The sequence below is a fragment of the Malania oleifera genome, chromosome 6 (assembly GCF_029873635.1).
Source record: "Malania oleifera isolate guangnan ecotype guangnan chromosome 6, ASM2987363v1, whole genome shotgun sequence".
Lineage (NCBI taxonomy): Eukaryota > Viridiplantae > Streptophyta > Magnoliopsida > Santalales > Ximeniaceae > Malania > Malania oleifera.
Genome location: NC_080422.1, coordinates 4,747,646 through 4,768,377, shown reverse-complemented (window position 1 = coordinate 4,768,377; position 20,732 = coordinate 4,747,646). Strand labels below are relative to the sequence as shown.

General features: G+C 36.6%; 2 protein-coding genes across 3 annotated transcripts; one reads left to right on the top strand and one right to left on the bottom strand.

The window, feature by feature from the left end:
- The first annotated feature begins 274 nt into the window (after nucleotides 1-274).
- LOC131157018 (GDSL esterase/lipase At1g71691) lies at nucleotides 275-13,271 on the top strand. 2 transcript variants are annotated; one of them, XM_058110848.1, is made up of 6 exons: nucleotides 364-812; nucleotides 2,139-2,266; nucleotides 2,497-2,736; nucleotides 10,272-10,527; nucleotides 10,619-10,873; nucleotides 12,979-13,271. In XM_058110848.1, exons 1-5 carry the CDS (start codon nucleotides 467-469, stop codon nucleotides 10,849-10,851), a joined length of 1,203 nt encoding a protein of 400 aa, XP_057966831.1. In that variant the 5' UTR covers nucleotides 364-466; the 3' UTR covers nucleotides 10,852-10,873; nucleotides 12,979-13,271. The 2 variants fall into 2 exon arrangements, with proteins under 2 accessions (XP_057966832.1, XP_057966831.1); XM_058110849.1 differs by lacking the exon at nucleotides 12,979-13,271 and having other exon boundaries at nucleotides 275-812; nucleotides 10,619-11,072.
- On the bottom strand, nucleotides 11,097-15,189 carry LOC131157801 (calcineurin B-like protein 7). Its single transcript, XM_058112193.1, has 9 exons — nucleotides 14,944-15,189; nucleotides 13,967-14,091; nucleotides 13,722-13,804; nucleotides 13,407-13,466; nucleotides 13,152-13,260; nucleotides 13,012-13,064; nucleotides 12,326-12,406; nucleotides 12,113-12,225; nucleotides 11,097-11,169 (listed from the first exon to the last, which is right to left on the bottom strand). The coding sequence occupies exons 2-9, from the start codon at nucleotides 14,034-14,036 to the stop codon at nucleotides 11,097-11,099; spliced, it is 642 nt and encodes a 213-aa protein (XP_057968176.1). The 5' UTR covers nucleotides 14,037-14,091; nucleotides 14,944-15,189.
- Between the last annotated feature and the right edge of the window lie 5,543 nt (nucleotides 15,190-20,732).

The window sequence follows — 20,732 nt, the reverse complement described above, 5'->3', positions numbered from 1 at the left end:
TTCCCAAGTTCAAATTTGTGAAAACTACTTTCATTTAATTCTATTTCAAACTTTAAAAAAAAAAATTATAAAATTCATCTCATCATTTATTTTTTCAACATTTATATGGAGAGTTTAGAGTATACTAAAAATATTTTAAAAATTTATTTTATAAATGTCAAAAAGAAAAAGGTGGCATATTTATTGATTCTAAAATACAATTAAAACTAGAAGTAGAAATATTTTTCACAAATAAACATATACAAAGTGGGAACTAATGTAGGGTGGCAAAATGAGTTGAACTAATATTAAATGACTCTCACTCGGGTCATTAATATAATCCGACTCAAGTCTACCTGATCACATCTTCATCCTCATTACAGGAAATCCAAAATCCAACCGTTTGTTACCCGCCAAAACCTCTCTCTCTCTCTCTCTCTCTCTCTCTCTCTCTCTCTCTCTCTCTCTCTCTCTCTCTCTCTCTCTTATGGGTTTTCTTGCTCTCTCGCTCTTCATTCACTTCTCCGCCATTTTCTTGCAATCAAGAGCTCTGCAACTCCCACTAGAACTTAAGGACGCCATCTCTAATGGCTCCACAACAATGCCTCCTCAACCGAGTCCTCATCCGTCGCCGGCTTGGCCGCCGTCCTCCCCGCCCCCTCAGCCGCTGGTTCCGGCCCTCTTCGTCATCGGCGACTCTTCCGTCGATTGCGGCACCAACAATTTCCTCGGGACGTTCGCTCGCGCCGACCGTCCTCCCTACGGAAGAGACTTCGACACTCACCGGCCCACTGGCAGGTTCTGCAATGGGAGAATCCCCGTAGACTATCTCGGTAATCTTGATTTTTTCTTTATTTATTTAGTTTTTTTAAAAAAATTATGTTTCTCATGTTTGGATTCTGGGAAAACTGAGGAAAAGAAAAGGACGAAAAATCATGGGTCTTGTTTTTCTTCCTGTTTTGGCTTCCAAAAAAACGAAAATTTACTCAACTCAATAAAGCCATACAGTTTCATTATGGACCCGTTTGGATCAAAGGATTTTGGGGGGAGAAAAGGAAAGGAAAAGAAAATAAGAAGCAAACTCAATTTTCATTTTATATTCTCTTTCTACCTAATACTATTAAATATGAATATTTGTTGTAATATAATCAAAATTTAGAAAAATAAAATATATGATAATGTGTAGAATTAATTTTTTGTTTATAGACTTGGTAAATTTTTTATTTTCCTTCTTACACAACCAAACACAAATGTAGATTTCTCCATATTTTCTTTTCCTTGACAACCAAGACAAAATTGGGTTTTTTCTTCTATGTTTGGGTTGTGTGAAATGGAGGCAAAGAATAGGGGAAATAATTTTTTTCTCTTGCTGTTTTGGCTTGGCAGAAATGAAGACTAGGCCATGAAGTTTCATTAGGTTAGTTGAATGGAGATTTTAGCTTCTATGATGCCAAAGCCATAGAGTTTCATTAGATTATCCTAGAAATTTTGGCTTTTCTTAATTTAGATCTTTTTTTTGTCAGTTTTGTTTGTTTGGTTTCTGAGATAAATGAAAGAAAAAGAAAGGGGAAAAAATAATGGGTCTTGTTTTTCTCGCTGTTTTGGCTTCCAAGGACGAAAAAAAGTACCCTAACTCAATTAAGGCACATAGCTCCATTAGGTTCAGTTGAATGGTGGCTTCAGTTTCTAAGATGCCAGGGTCATATAGTTTCATAGATTACCTAGGTTTAATTTGATTTGTTTTTTTTATTCATTCAAATTTTTTTTCTTTATATTTCACCATTTGGTTTCTGAGAAACTGAAGGAAAGGGTAAAGAAATCATGGGTCTTCTTGTTCTAGTTGTTTTGGCATCCAATAAATGAAAAAAAAGTAGTCAACTCATTAGGTTCAGTTAGACAAAAGCAAATCTAAAACTTTGCTTCACCCCCCACCCCCCCCCCCCCCCCCCCCCAGCACACACGTTCTAAGCAACCAAACTGAAACAAAGTTAAATGGAAATGGATCTTTGTTCTGTTTTTTCTTCGATGAAGGTTCTTAACAGGGTTGAAAGCTGATTTTGGAGCATTTTTGAGGATTTTTTTTGGGGTGTGTGTGTGTGGAAACTGATATGGCACAAGTTGTGTTTCTCATTTTGTTCCTCTGAAATATTTTTGGTCAGCATTGCGACTTGGCCTCCCCTTTGCTCCAAGTTATCTTGGGCAGACTGGCACTGTTGAAGATATGATTCATGGAGTTAATTACGCCTCTGCTGGTGCTGGAATTATTTTTTCAAGTGGTTCAGAACTGGTAGGATTCCTTACATTTGGATTTTGAAGTCCAGTATGGCGTCCTGAGTTTTATAAAAGGATTCTAGAGATGGGGAATGTGTTTAAATGTCCTGCACATCATACTTCTGTTTTTGTTATGGCTATTAAGTAGTATTGAAGTAAAAAGTCTAAACTACTTGTTTAGTGAAACTGGAAATCTGTACACTTAAGCTCTGATCTGTACTCACACTCTGATGCAAGTCTCTGCAGGGTCAACACATCTCCTTCACTCAGCAGATTCAGCAGGTCTCCGATACCTTTCAGCAGTTTATATTGACTATGGGGGAGGATGTAGCAGCCGATCTCATCTCAAATGCTGTGTTTTACCTTTCCATTGGTATTAATGACTATATACATTACTATCTGCCTAATGTCTCAAATGTGCAATCTCTCTACCTACCTTGGAGTTTCAACCAGTTCCTAGCAACTACAGTGAAGCAGGAAATTAAGGTGACTATCCTGAATATTTCTTTTTCATACCATTGTTGTGAAAAGAACTTGGGATTGCACAACGGAATATAAATGCAGCAAACAATGAACCAAAATATAACACACACACTCAGTATATCTGAAAGCAATAAGAATCCACACAAAGATTTACGTGGTTCGGTAAAGCCTACATCCATGGGAGCAATCGGCAAAGGTTTCACTATGAAAATCTCAAAGTACACACTACAATGAACTGCAATGATCTTCTCCTCTCAATATACCCAGAATGGTATATTTAACAACACCATGGAGGCTTCCCTCCAAATACCCAACCGTTCTAAAGTTCATATTCAAAATTTGAAATCATCCTCGCAGCCCCAAGCAGTCAATTCGTCTACGATTTGGGTCAATTCATCTACGATTTGGGTCAATTCGTTGACGAATTAGGCATATTCGTCGACAACTTCTGAAAGTTTGAATTTTATCTGCTCTCGGTATCTCTCTTCATCGAAGAAGTTTTCCAGTATGCAAATGCTGTGAATTCTAGACGAATTCGTCGATGAATTGGGTCAATTTGTCAACGATATCCTGCTGCACTGCACCAATGACTTCACATATGTTTTCTTCCTTTGGTTATGCACTCCATCAAGTATAAGAGCCACAAAAAACACAACAATCTCCACCTTGGTGATTATACGCCCCTTAGGAGAATTTGAAAACATATCCCATTGCTCCACCTTGACCTTTGAACGTTAGGTTTGTTAGAGATGGAGCCAAGAGACAGCTGGAGACAACGCGTTGCTGAGTCAGAAAACTTGTGAATTTATTCTTTATTAATCTCTTGATTATAAACTTCCAATTTGTGATTAATTTGATTGTTTTGTATTTAATCATGATGTAAATTCCAAGCCTATATAAAGAGGGTTGTGGAAAGTGAATTAGTACAGCACAGCATAGCACAGTGCAGAGAGAGCACAGAGAGTGCAGAGAGAGCTGAGAGGAAGAAGGGAGGAAGAGAGAGAGAGAGAGAGAATTGTAACATTTTCCGGCGAGTTATTGAATTTTGGTGTGTGCTCCATGGACGTAGGTCGTTATTGACCGAACCACGTAAATTTCTTGGTGTCACTTTGATCTGGATGCTCACAGGTTCCTAACAAGGTTGGGTTTGTCTCCCTTCTAGCACTTGGAGATATGAAGTAAGTTCAAGCAATGCTTGAACTTTTCAGTGGTAACTGGCTTTGTCAAGATATCCGCTGCGTTTTCAGATGTGTGAACCTTCTCCAATACAAGTTCACCTGAAGTAATCAACTCTCGGACCCTGTGAAACCTTACATCAATATGCTTGTTTCTAGCATAGTACACTTGATTTTTCACTAAGTAAATAGCACTTTGATTGTCACAACGCAACACAACCCCGTTTTGTTGTATACCCAGCTCTTAGACCAAACCGATAAGCCATAAGGCTTCCTTTGCAGCTTTGGCAGCTACCATATATTCAGCTTCAGTTATAGAAAATGCCACTAGGGATTGTACCATGGACCTCCAACATATAGGTCTCCTACAAGGGTAAAGACATAACCCGTTGTAGATCTTCTGTCGTTCATATCCCCTGCATAATCAGCATCAACAAACCCCACAATTGATGGACTATCTTGTTACTTGCCGAACATGATGTCATAACTAGAAGTACCACGTAAGTATCTAAAAATCCATTTGACGGTTTCCCAATGTTGTCTACCTAGATTAGAAAAAAACTTACTCACCACACTCACTGCATGTGTTAAGTCTGGTCCTGTACACACCATGGTATACATTAAACTCCCCACAACGCTAGCATAGGAGACCTTTGACATGTCTTGGATATTATCATCCGTACTTGGGCATTCAGTAATAGACAATTTAAAATGACTCGCTAGAAGTGTACATACCGGTTTAGCATCAGCCATGCTAAACCTTTCCAACACCTTCTCTGTAACGACCTACTTAATTAACATGATTTTTTATTTTTATTTTTCACTATAATAGTTATCTTACTCTGATACCATAACATTATCCTAAGCAGCGAGAAGCATAATATAAATAAACATTTCCATACATAATGATATACCATACTGTACAATACCAGAGTGCTATCATGTTTCCCAAAAGAACATATACATGTGTTACTAAATCCCCAAAATTGCCCTCAGCTAGCTAGGGCAAATACAAAAACCCTTTACTGTACTCACTTTGCTATCAGGGCACTACAGACGCCCCTATACCTGCGAGCTTGGTCTGCTCGCCTACCTAGATCACCTGAAAAAGGTTTCAACACTGGAATGAGCCAACGCTCAATAAGAAGATATATGCTATTACTAGTGTGTGGCAAATGAGTCCTCATATCATAAAAATCCGTTTCCATATAATCATGTATATCTGGATCTATAAATACAATACAAATCATAATATTCATTACCATTTTCATGTCATTTAACACATCTGTATTTAAGTTACTATTCAAAATACTTCTAACATAAGTAATTCCCTTGTCTCTTTAAATCAGAAAATACATAATAATAACTGTAAACTTTCCCCTGTGAATATCTGTATGTCATGATTTAACCCCTCATGATAGGGTTGTGCGGCCCATAAGCGAGCCTGTCCACGTCAAGGGCATTATACGATTGACCTATAGCCTATTATCTGAATAGGCGGTTGCACTCTGTAAACTGTATACTGCATGTAGCTACGGTACCGTGCTTTGTAAACTGTAGGGTCCAACAGGGTCTGATACAATATACATATTCATATATATACTCTTTCACTGTTTTCATCATGTTTTCAAAATTACCATAACGTTATCTTTCTGTTCTGTACATACTGTAATCATAGCATCTCGATGCTATCTCTGTATAACTGTCTATATATTCTGTAAATGCTCTGTCTGTATACTTTGGATGTTATGGTAATAGAAAACATGTCATACTTTAAACTCTGTAAATCATTATACTGGAACTATGTAATCATAATACTGTATCCGTAATTCGTATAATCATGGTGTTAAAATCCGTAAAATCATGGTACTGTAATTCACATAATCATAGCACTGAAATACATAAAATCATGAAACTATAATTCATAAAACATACTCCCATACTACATACACATTCTCAAGCCACACCATACTTGAGTACATAATTTTCATAAATAAATACACTGCATAATATTTAGAAATTTCCTAGCATAGCATATATCCCTTACCTTATCTCTGAAAAATCCCTACTATACTCTAACCCGATACCCGCAGGGCCTTCTACAATACCCTGAAACCAGTATTTGTCAGAACTAAACATCAGTACTTTTCTGCCTGTATCATTTCCTATAACTACCACAAGGCCAAAAGGAGACTAAAAGGCCTTACCCTGAATTTGGGATGATTTTCAACTCCGATTTCCCGACGGTCCACTCCAGTAGATGCATAGAGAACTCCGCCAGGAGCGTCGTGGTAGTTTCGGATCGTCTATCCAGCAACTGGTGGGGCCGGAAATGAAGAGAGAAGGGAGAGAGAGTCGTAGGAGAGAGAGAGCGGCGAGAGAAATGAGAATTATCCTAGTTTCCCGCCTTTTATAGGGTCAGGTTTGTCAACGAGACACGTCACCTCGTCGACGAGCCCTTCACAAAATTCGTCGATGAGGCCCTATGTTCGTCGACGAAATTCAGAGCAGCTCGAACCGTCACTCGGTATTTTCTCGTCAACGAAGCCCTATGTTCGTCGACGAAATCCTTAAGGCCTTCATCGACGAGACCTTGTGTTCGTAGACGAAGCTGGGCAATTTCCTGAATTTATGATTATTTAATATTATCTCCAAAATGCAATGTCGTTCGTCTACGGCCTCCTTCTGTTTCTGTATCTATTTTCTCTCCCTCTTATTATTAAAAACGCTATTATTCTTCGGGTCACTACATTCTCCACATAACCTCCCTGTAGTTCTATCCTGACGAATCTCCATATCAAGTATCATATTGGCTAGACCAAGATCTTTCATGTCAAACTCTTTATGCAACAATTTCTTTCGCAGCTATTAACATGTCATCGACATACAACAAGAAAATAAGAGAATCATCATCAAGTTTATGTGTCTTGAATTTTTCTCCTTCCTTTTCTGAAATTGCTTCCTTCTTCCTATATACCCATTTGCAACCTATCGTCCTCTGCCCATCTAGAAGCTCTACCAACTCCCAAGTTTGATTCTTATGCAGCAATTCCATTTCCTTAATCATTGCACCCATCCACCTACTTTTCTCCTGGCCATGTACTGCCTCTTGAAATGTAGTTGGATCATTGCAACTAGTAATGAAAGCATAAGACACTAACTCTTCAAATTCATACCTTGGCGGTGGTCTAATAGTGCGTCTGGATCTCCGTATAGGAACATTGTCGACTTACTGGTTTCCCGAGCTAGAACTCCATGCAATCAAAGGACCAAGATCATTATCGTTGCCCTAAGCTTCTAACTCCACCTGCATAACATGTTCATCTCTGCTCCAGCTTTCTAGCTCTTATTTCTATTCATCACATTCTTAAGTACGTTTCACCATAACTTTTTCATCGAAAATTGCGCCTCTACTGATCACCACCTTGCTTGCCACTAGATCCCACAGCTTGAACCCCTTCACACCCTTTTGATATCCTAAAAAGATGCAATGTCTATACTTTGCGTCAAGTTTCGATCTCTCCTCACTAGACACGTGAACATAGGCTAGACAACCAAATACCTTCAATCCGGAATAGTCTACTGCATTTCCCGTCCATACCTCTTCTGCCACTTTCCCCTCTAGTGATGCTCTCAGTGATCGGTTTACCAAGAAACAAGTCATACTAACTGTCTCGGCCTAGAAGTTCTTCGGTAGCCCTATATTAAGCCTGAGACACCGAGCTCTTTCTACTAGAGTTCAGTTCATCCTTTTAGCCACACCATTTTGCTGAGGTGTCCGATGAACAGTGAAGTGTCTCTCAATGCCTTGTTGCTCACAAAACTCCATGAACCGAGAATCAGCGTACTCGGTCCCATTGTCTGACCTGAGGTATTTGATTCTCCTTCCCGTTTGGTTTTCCACTTCAGCTTTCCACAACTTAAACCTAGAAAACGTATCAGACTTGTGCCACATGAAGTATACCCAGACTTTCCGTGAGTAATCGTCAACAAAACTCACAAAATAAACATGTCCACCTCTTGATGCTACTCTAACCGGACCCCAAACATCAGAATATATATAATCAAGAATACCTTCCGTCTTGTGAATGACTGATTTGAATTTTGCCTTATTTTGTTTCCCAAGAACACAAATCTTGTAAAAATTTGGTTTACTTGTTTTCATACCTTTCAAGAGTTTCCTCTTGTGAAGTTCTTTCATACCATGTTCACCCATATGCCCAAGACGCATATGCCACAAAACGATTTCATCAAATTCAGTATCTACGATTGCAGCTCCACCTACAATAGTAGTTCCCTGCAGTGTGTAAATATGAACTTTTGTCCTTTCATCACCGTCAGATTACCTTTCCATACTTTCATAACCCCACCTTCGGACTTGTAATTGAATCCATTACAATCCAAGGTGTCAAGTGAAATTTGACTCTTCCGTAGCTCCGATATGTGTCTTACATTACTCAAGGTTCTCACAGCACCATCAAACATTTTAATTCTAACATTTCCAATGCCAAAAATTTTACAAGAAACATCATTGCCCATAAGAACTAAACCTAAATTTACCAAACTATAAGTGTTGAACCACTCCTTGTTTGGAGTCATATGGTAAGAACATACCAAATTTAGAATCCATGAGTCCGTGAGGTGATCCGACCCCAACGAAACTGAAAGTACATCACCATCACTGCAAACTGAATTTTCTTCTTGAACCGCATTTGCTGATTTTGAAGTCCCTTCATGCTTTTCAACATTTCCTTTCTTCCAATCCGGACACTCCGGTTTAACGTGCCCCTTTTTATTGTACTTATAACACCAGATATCCTTTTTCTTCTTGGATTGATGACGGGATTTTTGACTCGATCCATTTTTTAATTTTCCTTTCCCATGCTCATAGTTACCTTTCATCACAAGTCCTTCTCCATGTGAGTTTTCATCGCAGATTTTCAGCCTTTGATGAAATCCTAACATGGCACTTGTCACCTCTTCTAAGTTAAGAGTCTCTTTCCCATTATAAGAGTGGTAACTAAATTTTCATAAGTGTGAGTTGCTGGCAAGGAATTTAGTAACATCAATGTCTTATCATCCTCTTCAAACTTTACATCAGTACGCATTAAATCACTTATGATTTGATTATATACGTTGATGTGTTGATTTAAGTTCGAACCATCAACCATCTTCCTCCATCACATGATAGAACACTTCGTCGGCCAAACACAATCGTATTGTGGAAACAGCCTTTGCCTTAAATTCTCTCCAATTTGCCTCATTCATACCTTCCGGTTGAACACCATACAAAGCCTTCACCATCCCTTGCTACACAAGCAAATCCTTCACTCTCTTTTGCCATAAACTGAAGTTTCTGGTTCCATCAAATTTGACAACGTCAAACTTTGCATATGAAGTGCCTGATGCCATGACAACAGCGCTCTGATACCAATTTGTTGTGAAAAGAACTTGGGATTGCACAGCGCAATATAAACGCAGCAAACAATGAAGAACCAAAATATGACACACACACTCAGTATATTTGAAAGCAATAAGAATTCAGACAAAGATTTCCTACATCCACAGAAACAATTGGCAAAGGTTTCACTATGAAAATCTCAAAGTAGACAATACAATGAACTACAATGATCTTCTCTTCTCAATATACCTAGAATGGTATATTTAACAACACCACGGAAGCTTCCCTCCAAATACCCAACCGTTCTAACGTTCAAATTCAAAATTTGAAATCATCCTCACAGCCCCAAGCGAATTCGTCGACGAATAGGGTCAATTCGTCAATGATTTGGGTCAATTCGTCGACAAATTAGGCATATTCGTCGACAACTTCTGAAAGTCTGAATTTTATCTGCTCTCAGTATCTCTCTTCGTCAACGATTTCAATCAATTCATTGACGAAGTTTTCCAGTATGCAAATGCTCTGAATTCTGACGAATTCGTCGACGAATTGGGTCAATTCGTCGATGATTTCCTGCTGCACTGCACCAATGACTTCACATATGTTTTCTTCCTTTGTTTATGCACTCCACCAAGTATAAGAGCCACAAAAAACACAACAATACCATTGGAGACCTGTTATCAGAACCTTTTTTTTTTGTTCACTTCTATTAGGTATAGATGCATTTGTGATTTTTTTTTGCTTGGGGTACTAACTTGATGAGTTGATCTATGTTCATTGCATATGCTTCACACTGTCTTTCCCTCATTAAGATCATTTTATTTCCTCTACTCAAATTCTTTTGCTACATTATAATTGCTAAACTAATTCATATATTGGGATTCAGTTCTTCTGACACCTATTCAGCATTAAGATCATTATCGCTTTAGAACAAGTCTAATCTATGGTTATTGGCAATGCAGAATTTGTACAACATAAATGTCAGGAATATGGTGGTAATGGGCCTTGCACCTATTGGCTGTGCTCCTCACTACTTGTGGCAGCACAATAGCAAGGATGGAGAGTGTGTTCAGGAGATAAATGACATGATAATGGAGTTCAACTTTGCCATGAGATACATGGTTGAGGAGCTTGGTAGGGAGCTCCATGATTCCAACATCATTTTTTGTGATGTGTTTGAAGGTTCCATGGATATCTTAAAAAATCACGAACGATATGGTGAGTTCAATTGAAAACATTTTTCTACCATGCTGTTTGAAATCCAAATTTTGCATACGTATCTCATGCCATATACAATGCTGCTGTTCAGGTTTCAACGTCACTGCCGATGCTTGCTGTGGGTTAGGGAAATTCAATGGTTGGATAATGTGCATTTCTCCTGAAATGGCTTGCAATAATGCTTCCAACCACATATGGTGGGATCAGTTTCATCCTACAGATGCCGTGAATGCTATTCTGGCAGACAATGTATGGTCCGGTATGCATACAAAGATGTGTTATCCCATGAACTTGCAGGACATGGTAGCTGCAAAGGGAAAATGATCAGATGGAGAATTTCAGCATGGTAAAACAACGGACCCCAGAAAAGTATTGGCTCCAGTTAGTTGCAATACTCAATTGTCTGCATGTTTAATCATAGAATCTTGTGAATTACGAGTATGCGTATTAAACTTCTGTGAAATATTACGTTGACATTGCACCATAGTGACAATTTTAAGTGATATTTGTTGTGAATTAATGAAACAAATTTCAAATTTTCCTTTTAGTTCTTTTGATCTCTTCCCTTGTCAAGGGATGTTGTTGATCTCGTCTTGAATGTCTGGTCTCAGCACAAAACTAGGAAATGCAGTTGTCATGTCCCTGCGACAAATAACATAACACCAACTATTAATTACTTTCCAGCGTTATAAAAAACAATTTCTTATTATTATCATAGGAAGACTGGAAAAACAGTTCTGCTTTTGAAAGCAGGGTCCATACAAACAGAGTGCTGATCGAAGTGAGAAAATGTTCTCTCACCTACAAGACAAAAGCCTGATCCAGTGTCCACTGGTAGTAAATAATTGAAATGTTATACATTAAAAACTAATCAACTTCATTGAGACCTTGAATGAAGGAATTGGCTGGTTTCTATTTGAACAAGATATCTCAAGAGAGTGCTTGAAGTTGATCACCTGTTTTATCAAATCACTGAAGCACTATATTTCAGTTTCTCAAACGCCTAAGCAGATGAGTTGTTTGTTTCTTATTCAGGAATATTTTGCATCACCTCGCCTTCAGTTCTTTTACTCATCCCAACTACTCTTTGGCTTGAGTTATTTTCCTTTATTCAAGAAACTAAAACAACCCATCTTAGTACTCAATGAAATTAGCAAATCATGGAACTCCATGCCAGCACAGTCAAGAGACTACTTTCTCTACTATTGTCTTCATATTTTTCAAGCTAGTTTTTATGCCTAAAATGGAAAAGTGATGCCTTGGAGACAAATGTATAATGCATTTACAAAATGGTACCGACAAGAATTCTCTTTCTCAAGGTTTTTACTTCAGTTGGCAGCCAAAAAAAAATATCAATGTGAACCTAGCAAGACATGAATTCCACCAAATATGATGAAATTAAAGGATTTCTAATATATGGATGGGATTTAAGTCATTTATATGCAGCCAACTGGACGATGCCTAGTTTGTTCTATGCAAGTGACTCAATAACCAATACCAAAGCTATAGTTATATATAGAACTTGAGTCACAAGTGAGCTTCGTTATATTAGAAGAAAGGTATAAAGAGGGTGAAAGGAAATTACTTCAAGTATGGAACAGTCATATTCTTCAGTATGGATGGATTCCGAGCCACAAACTCCTTCCATTCTTCTGGATCAATTTTTCCATCTCCTCCTAGATCTGCTTCTTTGAACGTCTTAGTAAATACAAAAGAAAAAAACAAAAAAAAAAAAAGTTCTCATCAACAACGGAACGTATTAAAAGCTGTGAGTGTGGCACCAGTAAGCAGAACATACCTTATCAACAATGGTTTCAACAATGTCATCAGGAAGGAGCACATCGGACTCATTTAGAAAAGCCACAATCATCTCCTTGACCTTTCACGATATAATCCATTAAAAACATTCTGTCAACGAATAGGATCTATAAGGGAAGAATGTGTGGATCACAATCAAACCAAAACAGAGCATGTCTAGCCTAAGATCATGTCACATATTCTGTCATTAATTCTACATTTGTAACTGATTCTAAGTTTGAATTCTATAGCTGTACATTGTAACAGTAGCATAGATTTAGCTTCAACGTTTGTATAATTCCTAAATTAGCTCCTCAACTATTGTGTATATAAGATAGAATTGTTATCAATGAAATGTGTGGGAAATTATTCATTGAAACTACAGCAGCATCTGTTTTTTTACGGGATCAATCCATTTACAAGAAAATAATTAAACATGAAAAGCTATAGACATCCATTGGCATATACATGAGTACTTTTTCATAAAAAAAAATTAACAACTTAAAATTTAGGTCAAATATCTTTGGGGAATACACGGCAGGACACAGAAGTCTTTAGTCACTTCAATTTTCTCATTAACTTCATGGAGATCAGCTTAACTTTGTTGTGAACTTCTGTCACTAGGTTAATGTGTTAGTTATGTGTGATTTTCAGAAAACTGACTGTAGAATCAGCACTTCCATTCACCTCAACATGCTCAATGAAGCCTGTGTCTCGTACATCATATAATTGAAATGCAACTGCCACATGGAACGTCAAAGCTTCAGTACAAACTTCACACAATGGCAAGAAGACTCATACAAGCATAATTGAGGCAAGTTACATACAATTTACTTTTGCTGTTTGAGGGGCATCTGGGTGGAAAACACTCAAAGATTGAACAAACTCTCTGAATTCTATCAGCCCATCATGTTCGGTATCAAACAAACTGAAAATCTATTAAAACAAACCCAAAACCAAGATATTGTCATCCTAAGGAAGATAAAGATAGAATTTGGATGGCAGTATCTGATCAGCATCCCCTTATTTATTTATTTTTTCTGTTTTCACTCAAAAATCAAATATAACGACAGGAACCCAACCCTATCTGCGAAGAAATTCTGGTTTTTGCTGTTCCTGAATAAGCCAATCTGAAACTCTTCCTGCAAAACCAGTAGTAAAAGTTCAGGATGCCTTTTCATGAAAATCAAAAGCCCATGACCAAAATTAATCTACTTGGTCAAAGCTAAAATTTCCAAACTACTACTACAACTCAGTGTCAAGTGATTGAATTGTCATGCTACACCAACTCAGTATCAACTGTCAAGTGATTGAATTGTCTTGCATACATACATTAATATTGCACCTAGAGTTTTCTGTTAACTGAACAGTGGCTGAGAATTACTATTGAAATTTACCTTGCTGATGTACCCATCATCAACTATAGAACTGCTTAATTTCCTAAACAACTCGTACAAAACTTCAATGTCCTTAACATTAACTGCAAGCATAAAAGTCAAAAGGACCTTAAAAATGAACGTGAAAAATAATTGCACATCACTATTATGTATTTGCAAAGTAACACTCAATTAAAAAAGTGAAAAATAAATCTCAAAAAAACTTTCATCTCGAAATGAGTAAATGAAAAGAACTCAGAGCTTACAACATGTTTGAGCTGCAAGAGCAGCTTTCTGGTTGTACCTCAGCTTCTGCTTCATACAAACACATCCCATTATGGGGGATTTCTTGATGTTAAAAATGCTCTCCAGCGCCTTCAGTTTTTATTCACTAGGAGCCCAAAAAGGAGACCATTGACTATATCAAAATTTTAAATATGAATTACCAATATTACCCTGCAAAATAACATATCAAAAACTGTGATTGCATGTGTGCTCAAGTGTGCACATGGTTCCTCTCCTGTTTACTGTTGATAACAGCACGTGGTACACTTTCTCCAGTGGCCTAAATACACAAATGTATGGGTCTAAGTCAATAGTAAACTTACCTATCCAATTAGATGGTGTTAATCCATCAGAATATCAGATGAAGTAATTCTTAACTGAGCAGATAGGGTTTCTCTGTCCTCGCCAATATTATTTCTTGGTCATGGAAATTCTAGTATTGACTCTAATGGATGTTCACTTAAATAAACTCAAACCATGATATTGACTAGAGCAAATTCTGCTTTGCTTATCCACAAAATGGACTATGCTTGAAAATGCACACACACACTAGTACTAATAACCTATTCAAAGACTCAGCTTATTATTAATTTTGAAAAAGCTAAAATTTTAGAACCACTTTTTGAATCAAAAACAACCCTTGGGATAAAAACTTGAAAGCTTCTTTCATTAAAAAAAAAAGAGCGACACCTCCTATTATTTATTAATATGCCCTCACTTTTGGCAAAGGAATACTGTGGTTACAAGATAAGCAAAAGGGAGATTACAAATAAATAAAATAAAACCCTCCCAAAAATAATACCAAGAACCAACCAAACCAGGACAACAGATCTAAACAATGCTAACTAAGAAAAAGGCCTAGATAAAAACACACAAAAAAAAAAAAAAACTTAAACAAATCAAAATCCACCAAACAAAACTCGAGATTGAACTAACGATGAACAGAAGTGAGACCCACCTATCCATCCAAAGTATACCTTTCAGATAACGTGATAAAAGATGTTGTTCTTCATAGATTACATTGTTCCCGTTTCTCCTTCCTTAGCAAGAAAATCAACCGCACTATTACCTTCCCTGTATTGATGTATTACCATGAAGTTCACTCCTTCTAGCTCCGCTACGAGCTCCTCCCAAAAATCCCAAAGATACCACAATTACATCTACCTTCTGTGAAGGTATTATTTCTGAAAGCTGCATTAGAGGAGACTATTTATTAGCAGATGAGCCTCATTGGAAGATTAATTCCACCAAAATGGACCTTGTTCAGTGTTCAATGTAATCTGAACTGAAGGTGACAAGAAATTCCTTTATCATGGTTGTCCCAGTGACAAGTTGTCCTTGTTCCAAAAGCAATCAACCTGTACAGATTGACAAGTGTCTGCAGTATAACAAAGAAGTTGCTTAAACATTCAGCTGAAAGTTACAAACTCATTTGTGATGGCCATGATTCCAAGCAGGTTTTGTCAAGAATCTGATGCTTTTTTTTATATTTTGGGTTATGGAAGATTTCCAGGAATGTTCTTGTTCAACATGGAGACAAGTTATAATGGAGAGAGAGAGAGAGAGAGAGAGAGAGAGAGAGAGAGAGGAGTAAGTTCTCTGATTCTGAACTAGTTTCAATGCGGTGAAAACCAGTTTCTTATACCATTTGGAGGCTTGAAGCAGCATCTGCATGTCAAGTTTCTTGATGTGGGATGAACCACAGAAAGCACATGGTGGTTTTTCCACAACTGCACATCTGGTATGTAGGAAAGGAACTGAATTATGAGAATGGAATCAAATTTATCACTTCATTTAGTTGCTCTCCATTCAATTTTTTTATTTCATTCCTTTCCTACCCTATTCCAATCCGCAAACCAAACATGCCGAAAGTACAGCTGAAACTGTAGTATCTACGAGCAGTGCTCTTAAATACAAAGTTGGGTTTCAAAGGATTGTCTGCTCTCTGCTATATAGAGTCAGCACCTTATTCTTTTCCAAAAGAAGGGGGAACCCAACTGAAAGTGAGACTGCGATGGTCCAAATGAATCATCTAAAGTCCCCCTTGGGACAGCAGGAGTACCAAAGTCAAATCTTTTTAACAGAACAAATGCCCTTAAGAGTCCCAACCAATTAAAAATTCCAAAGTTTTCTTTTCTTCCTTTGTGTTTTCTTGGGAATCAACTAAAGCATTAGAAAAAGCAGGAGTACCAAAGTCAAATCTTTTTAACAGAACAAATGCCCTTAAGAGTCCCAACCAATTAAAAATTCCAAAGTTTTCTTTTCTTCCTTTGTGTTTTCTTGGGAATTAACTAAAGCATTAGAAAACATGTTTTCTTGGGAATCAGAAGGAATGAACCTGGTGCATAGATGGAGGTAATAAACGCCTAAGCTTGATGCCTTTTTCCATAGATCTCAGTATATTGCTGCCTACATTTTTTGGAAACAAAAAAATGAATTGTCTAAACCAAGAAAAAATCTTCTAACTTGGCATATCTTAGTCTTAGGCTGTAACATGAAATGCCCACAAGCCCCCGTCAGGATTTTGGTTCTCTCTGTCCTTGCCATGCAGCTTTTGAATTGGTTTAACCATTAATAAAAATTGGTTCACCAGGCAGATAGGGCTCTATCCAGCTCAATATTGTTTCTTGGTCATGGAAATTCATCAGTTGATCATAAGCAGATTCTGATTTGCTTATCCACAAAAATGACTATGCTTGCAAATGCACAAAATACTAATAACAAGAAACTATTCGAAAATCTCACCTTAGTTATGAATTTCGAAAGAACTGTAACTTTAAAACCTCTTTCTGAATCAAGAGCAATCCTTGGGATTAAAACTTGAAAAAAGCTTCTTTCAAATTTAAAAGCTGTGTCAATCTTCTGTGAAGGTGCTAATTCTGAAAGTTACATTTGATAGAGAATATTTGTTAGCAGATGAGCCTCACGGAAAGACTCATTTCACCAACGTGGAACTTGTCCCAAGTGTTCAACTTACGACACATAGATACCTAATAGGTCGGTGACAAGAAATTCCTTGTCATAGTTTTCCTAGGGACAAGTTGTCCATGTTCCAAAGCAATTGGTCCGTATCGGTCGACAAGTGTTCGCAGTGCACACCGAAGTTGCATAAACAGTCTGCTGAACACATCAAGTTCCTTTGCATTGGTCATAATTCCAAGCAATTTTTGTCAAGCAGTGGTCTAAAACACAGAGTTGGGTTTCAAAGGGTTGCCTCCTCTCTGCTATATAAAGTCAATACCTTACTGTTTTCCAAAGTGGGACTGCCTGCAATGGTCCAAGTGAACCATCTAAAGTCCCCCTTGGGACAACTAGAGTACCAGAGTCAAAATCTTTTTCACAATACAAATGCCCTTTATAAAAATCCCAACCAGTTAAAAGGAATCCCAAGTTTCCTTTCTTTTGAGCCGTTCAAAATATGCTACTGCCAAAAATTATGAAAATAAAAACTAAAAATCGAAATCATTAACCTGTTTGGTTAATATTTATAAAATTAAAAATAAATCAAAAACTTGATTTAACAGATCCTCATTTTTGTCCTTCGAACCAAATTACAATTAAAATTACAAAATAATATAATTTAAAAATAAAATTTAATACAATTATTTTACTTAATTGTACTTTACAAGAACAATCTTATTCTACGTGACAGTTCAAGAACAGTAAATATATATTTTTTTATTTTAATTATATTTTTAAATTTATATGGTTGTTTTATTTCAATTTTAATTAAAAAGTATGTAAAATGAGTTGTTTAATTAAATTGGATATTAAAATATTCGAAAAACAACTATTCAAAATAGCTGAGGACCATAAATCAGATTTTTAATTTCTTTGCGAACAGTTAAAAAATTAATAACAGAAATGGAAAACTTGTAACATAAAGAAATCGTTTTCATAATTGATTTCTTCAGTGTGGCAGCAGCGAAAGCCAAAAAACAAACCCTTTGGACATTAGAAAACATGCTTTCTTGGGAATCAACTAATGATTATAGATGGATTAGGTGTTTTTTATTTGGTTATTATATAAGCGCCAAGTGTCATTTTGTTTACACGGTATTCTTCTGCCATAAGTGAGGGTTATTAATAAAATTAAGAAAGGAGGTGCCGCCATCTTTTACCCAAAAAAAAAAAAAAAACTAATGATTATAGATGGAAGCAATAAATGTAAGCTTCATATCATTTTTCCATAAATATCAATAGATTGTAGCTTACATTTTGTGGAAACAAAAAAGGTGCCTTACATAAACCACGAAAAAAATATTATAACTTTAGGCATGATCTTAATTCTTAGGCTGTAATTTGAAATGCCCACATGCCCCTGATAGGAATTTGGTTCTCTGTCCTTGCCATGCAACTTTGGAGAATTCAGAATTTGATACCACATGGTTGGTGTCTCTTCAGGCTATTATTTTAGATAAAGTTATGAATGCTCACAAAACACACTGTAAATTTTGTTCATGATGGAAATTTTATTGTAAATACAAAATATTGATATTTTTGGTACAGCCCATTCTATTTTTCACCTCTTATATTTATCAATTTTTTGATCTAGTTGGGACATATTTTGCGAAAGGTAAATGAAATGGGTATTTCCCCAACAATTTTCAGGTTATTCCCCCCTTCCGCGATGCTTTTTTTAGGCAAAAAATACTGACTTTCCCTCAAATTTGGTAAAAAACACCAACATCTCTCGAGGTTTCAAAAATCTAGGAACCTCTATTGAGATTTCAAGAATTCTAATGACCTCCCTTGAGGTTTGCCAAAATGACTCAAACCTCCCCTTGTTGTTGGGTCACACATATGGTTGCAATAAATGATAAATAAATAAATTAATTAATTAATTAAAAAAAAATGTGAAGAACATGTTTGGAGGGAGTGAACACATGTGGTTGCAATAAATGATAAGAGAAGGAAAAAAAAAATGTGAAGAAATAATAAAAGGTAAGAGAAGAAAAAAAACGTAAAGAAATAAAAGTCAAATTCAATGTGAATCACATGTTTTTTTCCGGCACCAAATCCTCTGTAAATAAGGATTTTCAGCTTGCAAAACAAATGTTACGCTTCTCTCACCCTATAAAAGGGGTTGTCTATTGTAGAGGAAAGATGTACAAGTGTAGTAGTGTAGGCAAGTGAGTTGTGTGTTGTACACTATGATTGAGAGGCAGAGAAGTTGAGCTGTGAGTTGAGTTTGAGTGTGTTACATGTCCTATTGATATAGTGAAACTCCCTCTCTCCCATGGACGTAGACTGAGTTTGGCTGAACCACGTAACTCCGGTGTTTTTTGTGATTGGTTGCTTGTGTTTGTGATATGGACCATTGTTGTGCTGGAACTGGAGATGCGTGAGCTGAGCTGGAGACGCGTTGCAAACTGGAGATTGTAAGCTGTTATCCGCCATTTAATTTAGATGAATGAAACTTTTCAATTTGGATTTATTGTAATTGATTATCAACTACCTATAAATAGAGGAGCTGTGGAGAGTTGATATGTACAGAGAAGAAAAGAGAGGAAGAAGAGAGTGTGGGGAAGAGAGAAGCTGAGAGAGTTGTATTTCTTTCCGGAGGTTTTTTAGTGAATTGTGGTGTGCTCCGTGGACGTAGGTCGATCTTGACCGAACCGCGTAAACTTCTGGTGTCCCAATTTTTTTGGTTGCTCACAGGATCCTAACAAGTGGTATCAGAGTCCTTTGGACCCACCCAAGTGGTACTAGACTAGAGGAAGACGTGACCAATACCAAAGCTACCTTTTTAATAAATCGAGAATTAGCCTACTTGAAAAATCGGACTAAAAACCGCCTATTACCAAAAAGCCTTATGGTTCATCCTTGTCCACTTGAGGACCCTTGGGAGCTCCCTATTATGATATACTTATACATTTTTTTTCAATTATTCTTCAAATGAGAGGAAATTTACCATAAAAAATGGCATGAAAATTTTAGCATGTTGATGATTCTCAAATGAAGTCCATTGGTTTTAATGCAAAATTTTAGATGATAACTGTAACGACCCCAAAAATATATATACATGATTAGTGTAAATAATCCTAAAAAAAATCTTATTATTAAATTAAATTAAATTAAATTATTAATTAATTAATATAATATAATATATAGGACAGTGATACCCCCCAACGTGAATATATATATATATATATATATATATATATCTCATTTCTTTTAATTAATTAATTTCATTTCTTAATCCTTAAGAAACTTATGAAATTATGAAAATACCCTTCCTCCAATTCCCTATAAATAGGATCAGTTCTTAAATTCATTTTCATAGGGAATTTCAAAGAAGAGTTGAATGAAAGGTAAGTGCGCTTGATTATGTCAAATTTTCATATATACAATGTAGAGTCAGACGGTGGGGTGAATGGCTAATATAAATCATGCACAAGATAAATAGTAAAATAAAGAGTAGGGAGAGAAAAACTTAACACCTGATTTTAACGTGGTTCGGCACCAAGCTTACGTCCACGCCTTAGCACCAAGTTAAAGATTCCACAATCCATTATAAATGCTCCTTCCCAGGCGGAACAAGCCTTACAACTCGGGTACACAACCCTATTCTTGAGAACAAATCTTTACATGCTCACAAAGAGCTTTCGGCATTGAAATTCAGATGAGAATAGTGAATCTGATACCCGCCCCCCAACGTGAATATATATATATATATATATATATATATATCTCATTTCTTTTAATTTATTTATTTATTTATTTATTTCATTTCTTAATCCTTAA